The following is a 6,000-nucleotide window of genomic DNA, read 5'->3' on the forward strand; positions in this document are numbered from 1 at the left end:
TGATTACTCTTGTTAACTCATTTGCTTTGGAATACAGCCTTTGAGGTTTACATGTGAGAAATCAAATACTCCGAGTTTTGACAGGACCCAGCTCATAGGTCTCATAATGGACAGAACTGAGACCAAAACTGAGGTCTTAGTCTCCACATCCTGTCCTCTTTCAATGAACATATGCTGCTCCATTTTAATTTAATATTCTTAAATATGTATTTCTGAAGAAACCTAACAGATTTTACGTTAACATTACAGGTGCTTTCCAATTATGTAAGTCAGAAGTTAAAAAAAAAAATTACAAATGCTGTGTTTAATTGTGTTTTCTTCAGATCAGTTGGCTTTATAAATAAATCCCAAAAGATATGACTCCCATGAGCTTTGTAGTAGTAATGAACTTGAGCTTCGAAGGTAGGCAGACCTGGATTTAAGTAATAAGCCTGGTATTTTTTAATGTGAGTTTAAACAAATTACTAAATGCCACAAATCTTCCATTTCTTTGTAACGTTACGTTAGACTTACCATATAGTATTAAGGGTTTAAATAAGCGTCACTGAGGCCACATGTGGATTATGCAGTGCAAAATTTGCACATTCACATGCTATATAGCCCTGCCATTGCTTACCGGTGATTTTGTATATGTGTGCGTGCATAGACATATGTGTGTGCTTTTCTTTTCCAGGGGCGCCCTGTGGTGATTTGTGATAAGGAGGATACTGAGACCATTAAGAACACAAAAAGAACAATCAAGGTGCCCCACTCAGTGGACTGCTTGCAGGGCATCCTCAGTGTGATCCCCTTGCAGTTGCTGGCTTTCCACCTTGCTGTGCTGAGAGGCTATGATGTAAGTGGTCTACCACTGCAGAAATCTTGGGTTGGTTTTTCACTTGAGTACATTCTTACAGTTTTTTTTTCTTAAATTTTTTAATATTAGCATTTGAGAAATCCTTCAAATATGTATCTGTCAGCTGTTATATTCTCATGGCCCAATTTGTAGGTTACATCACTACGTCTTGTTACCCATAGAACTTGAAAAGGAACCTTGGAAGTCACTTCCAAGATTTTGACTCTCTTTGGGGAACCTCCATGTGTTCTCTCCATAGAGTAGCTGGTGGCATTTTGGGCAGGACAATTCTTTGGTATTTCGAACAGTCCCACACATTGCAGGAGTTTTAGCATTCCTTTGCCCCCCAGTCATTGTGGCCACCAAAACATTCTGTTCTTATGTTTTTAATGTTGCCTGTGAGGACTGCCACCTCCATAGAGAACCACAGCAACTCTTTCTGTGTGAGAAATCACACAATCATACATTGTGTGATTTTATTTTCTAATTAATTCTTTGTAGTCTATAATAAAAATGGTTAATGAACATACTGTTTTCTGTTTTTATAAACAAAAATAATTTGCTTATAGCAAACCCTCCTCTCCCCAATCTGTATAAATCTCTCAAATCTTGCTTTTTTTTTGCAGGTTGATTTCCCACGGAATCTTGCCAAATCTGTAACTGTAGAGTAAAGAACATCTGGATCGCTGGATGATTAGGCAACACAAGACACCTTTTGTATTTAAAACCTTGATTTAAAATATTACCCTTGAAGCCTTTTTAAAGTAAATGCTCATTTATATATCAGTTATAATTATTTCACTCAATTTGTGATTTTTGTGAAATTACCTCTTATATTTTTCCAGTAATTCGTGGAGGAGTTTGAATAATGGAATCTATATTGGAATCTGTATCAGAAAGAATTTAGCTGTTATTTTCTTTAAAGAATGCTGGGTGTTGAGTTTCTGGACCCTCCACTTCAATCTGAGAGGATAGTATGTTTTAAAAATAATTAGCATTTGTTTACCATGCTTCTCTTCATTCAGATCAATGAAAGAGTAGTGCATTTAATTGGAATATCTAAAGCCAATGGCAATGTATGCTCATACTTGGATGTTAAGTGAAGGTTTTGCTAAGTTATATATAAAGAAAAGATGCTGTGATTTATTTTGAAGCTTGTTTCTGTTTTGTTTTTAAATCAAACTGTAAAACTTAAAAACTGAAAAATGTTCTTGGTGGAATTTATGTCTGTAAGTTCAGTTAGTGTTAGTTTCTCAAACTTGTTGCCTTTTATCTGTAGATGAAGGTAATTTAGAAAGCAAACTGTAGTAGTGCATTGATGTTCTCCAACCCTTGAGAGAAGATATTTGCACAATTTCATAGCACAAACTTTAAATTGGAGCTGCTTTGGACAACTGACAATAAGATTTTAAATTTGAAGATGCGATAATGTTCATGTGGGTATCCTACTCCTTGTGTTTTCATCTCTTAAAAGTGATTTTTATTTCCTTGTATCTGTAGTCTTTTATTTTTTAAATGACTGCTGAATGACATATTTTATCTTGTTCTTTGAAATCGCAACACAAAGCTGCTGTCAGATGTTTTAAATTAAATCAATATTGATATATTCAGTATTCTCTTTAACTTTGTCCCAAGGAAGAATTTCCTATAGTTAATTTTAACTTTCCTTCACTGACTTGTTGAATTAAACTGGTCCCTTAGTGCCAGTTTGGAAGTTCTTTGCAATTGCCTGGAAGATCTGCAAGTCTTTGACTAATCTTTGACTCTAAATGTGTATGGTGGGCTAAGCTCAGAAAAAGCTATATGTGCTTTACACTGATAGGCCTCAAATTTAGTATTACTTCCCAGGTATTTTTCCTCTCTGTATTTTCTGTGCTCTACCCTTGAAATATATTTAGGAATGAAGAAGATATAAATAAAGTGATTTTAAGGTACATTCAGCTGGTAAGTGTCAGAAATGGAAGTTGACAATTTTGATTAAAATATTTAAAGTAAAATATTAGTTTGATGCCCCCCAAATTAGAAGTAATAATTTCTTCAAAGAGCTTTTTTGGCCAGATCTTAGGGGCCAAAGGAGAGTGTGTTTATGTTTTGGCAAAGTCCTTCTCTTTTCAAAAGTTTTCACTTTTAAATTATGAAGGTGAGATATTTAGTACAATTATTTAAGTGAGTTCAATCTTTTCCTTTCTTTTTTTTGTGTCTAAACTTCTTGGTGAGGTTAAGATTTCCTAATAGCTATTACTGCTGCAAGAGAAGCATACAATTCTGCTTGTATGTTAGGGTTAGAGAAAGAAATGGTACATTTAGAGCTAATTTGGAAGGACTCTCATAGATGGAGACTAGAAACATGATTATTTTTTTTAAATAGGGTCACTATTTACCTTACATATATAGCTATTACAGCTATATTTACCTACTTTGTTTCTAAGATTATTTTGCATAAGCTAACTAGTTTAGGTATGTGTATAGTGTCATTTCTTAAGTTTGGTATATTAACATTTTACAAAACATGATTTGTGTGGGTTTATAGCATTTCCTACAGTCTAAAGTTTGGTTCAGCATTCTTGGTTAAAATATGTGAAATCAGAATCAGTTTGCATAGTCTCTCTCTCTCTTGTTTGTCTCTTTCCCTCTGTATGTGTCTCTTTAAAGAACACATGCACACACACATGTTCTCACTCCAAGCTGGGGGAAGTTCTAAACTGAATATCAAAAGCCAAAATTAAGAACAAAGAAATGATATTTTCCAAACAAACATGGTTTCCTCTCCCTCTCCCTTCTTGTTCTCCATCCCATTTGATGTAGTGATTTTTAAATGCTTTTATAAATTCTTAACACAAAAGAGGTACTGCAGTGAAGCAAGCCACTAAGTGAGCAGGTCCAGTGAAGACCAACGTAATACAGGATTAGAAGATTGGATGTTTCAAAAAAGATATTCTACAAAAGGAGTCCTTTGTATAAAAAGTTCTTTCTTGTAGTACATTTAACATTTAAATTGACTCATGTAACTTAGCGTTTCTTACCTCATGAGCCCTTTTTAGGCAGGGGGACATGTGTAGCATCTAACATATAGCCCAGTAAATGATTATTACTTTGGAGTCAGCTTTTCTATCTTTAAAAAACAAAAACAAACAAACAAACAAAAATCACCTATGCCATAGGAATAAAAGGTGAGAGAAAACTTGTTAACTATTTTTAGTTTATTATAACTGTCAACAAGTATTTATTAATACCTATTATGTGAAAGTCACTGTGCTAGGCATTAAAAATTACATCCTTAAAGCAGTATCCATTTGTCCCCAGGGGACTCATCACTAGTGAAGACTAGGTTCAGTGGAAGGACAGGGTGAAAGGATGGGAAGATGGAGTGGAGGTGGGTTGTTAAATGCTGTGAATAAGTGGATTTGTTTACTTAAGTAACGGTCCAAGTTTTGGAGCATATTGTGTTCATAAGAAGTGAAATGTATTTGCAAAGTGAGCTATTATGTTATCACAGGCTATAAAAGACCCATAAATTTATAACAGCAGTCATTAATATGCAAAGATGAAAAACCATCAGGCATTACTGCTACCCGAAGGTCACTCACACATGGTGCTGTACAGATGGGGCTGGAGGTTAAGGGAGCTAACACAGGTATTCATACGCTCTTAATTACTCCAAAGGCTGTTTCGGAAATGATACTGTCTCATCTTTTTCAATACAGGTCTCTTGTCTTGAGGTAGTTCTGAGGATGGGAGGAAAGGAAGCTTTTTTTGGCTCCTTGGTAATACTCCTCTGACATTTAATTCTATTACTCTTCAAAGAAGTAGAACTAGCTGAAATGTTTGCTTTAACACACATATTTTCGGAAGTCCTTTGGGATAAGTTTTTTCTCTTTTTTAAAAAATTAGGGTATACTATAGCAATAAAAGAGAAAGACTAATGTTAACTATTGTATGCTACAAACTAAGTGATTTTTCTAAAAAAGCACAATGTCATTGAAGAGTAGTTATTGAAAAAGAATTCATAGCTCACAATGAATTTGTGAAGGCCAAAGAAATTGAAGGGAGTGATAAAAGATATTTTAGTTTTATGATATTCACATATTTAGTAAAATTTGTGTACAAGATTACCAGACAGAGTGTTTTACCCCTGAAAACATTTCAGATTACTTTTGGAGTCTCAAATTTAGAAGTTTAAACACTTAAATCAGTTTTTTCCCTGCACTATATTTAAGGATTGTTAATATTTCAATATCTTCCTAGCTTTGTGAATTTAAACATATCTTCAGGTTTGTGACAACGACAGCTAATAAGACTGATAACATCAGCTTCAAACCAGTATCATGCAGGGTTAAGATAAAAATCATAGTTAAAGCAAGACTGTAAAGTTATGCCATATTTTTTTTTTTTTTTTTTTTTTGAGACAGAGTCTCACTTTGTTGCCCAGGCTAGAGTGAGTGCCGTGGCGTCAGCCTAGCTCACAGCAACCTCAAACTCCTGGGCTCAAGCAATCCTCCTGCCTCAGCCTCCCGAGTAGCTGGGACTACAGGCATGCGCCACTATGCCTGGCTAATTTTTTTCTATATATATATTTTTAGTTGTCCATATAATTTCTTTCTATTTTAAGTAGGGACGGGGTCTCGCTCTTGCTCAGGCTGGTCTCGAACTCCTGACTTTGAGCGATCCACCCGCCTCGGCCTCCCAGAGTGCTAGGATTACAGGCGTGAGCCACCGCGCCCGGCCAAGTTATGCCATATTAATATGTAAGTCTGTAATAGCTTGATGTCAAAATGTTATTTACTGTATTATAAATAATGGTTAACAAGAACTTCTTAGGAAATTCTCAAATTACCTTTCTTATACTAGCCTTCAGAATGAATATAGAAATGATCCTTTTAGCTTTTTGAATGTTCTGTGGTTGAATGCATTTTGCTTACATACAACTTTTGGTATTTTTTTAAGTTATACTTCTTGTGAGGTGGAAATTTCAGAATCATCCTTGCTTTGTTTTGGTTTTGTGTTCTTTAAAATGAATGTTTAGTTACTGAGCCAGTTGGTCATTTCTTCTTCATGTCTTGTTAAGTCCAGTGACTCTAAGCCTGAACTGTGAATAAATTACCAAAAACTTGCTGAGAATTTCATTTTGAAGCAATTTGTTAATATTTGAAGCATATACATATTTG

The 6,000-nt window shown here is 34.8% G+C and overlaps 1 protein-coding gene across 2 annotated transcripts in view; it reads left to right on the forward strand.

The window, feature by feature from the left end:
• GFPT1 (glutamine--fructose-6-phosphate transaminase 1) overlaps positions 1–2,266 on the forward strand; it is a 43,791-nt gene extending 41,525 nt beyond the window's left edge. For both annotated transcript variants that reach the window (XM_069495318.1, XM_069495320.1), the window contains 2 exons: positions 674–835; positions 1,462–2,266. In XM_069495318.1, coding sequence (XP_069351419.1) covers positions 674–835; positions 1,462–1,506 — 207 coding nt within the window. In that variant the 3' untranslated portion in view covers positions 1,507–2,266. The remainder of the gene's footprint in view (positions 1–673; positions 836–1,461) is intronic.
• Positions 2,267–6,000: the final 3,734 nt, after the last annotated feature.

The sequence above is a fragment of the Eulemur rufifrons genome, chromosome 19 (genome assembly GCF_041146395.1).
Source record: "Eulemur rufifrons isolate Redbay chromosome 19, OSU_ERuf_1, whole genome shotgun sequence".
Classification (NCBI taxonomy): Eukaryota; Metazoa; Chordata; class Mammalia; order Primates; family Lemuridae; genus Eulemur; species Eulemur rufifrons.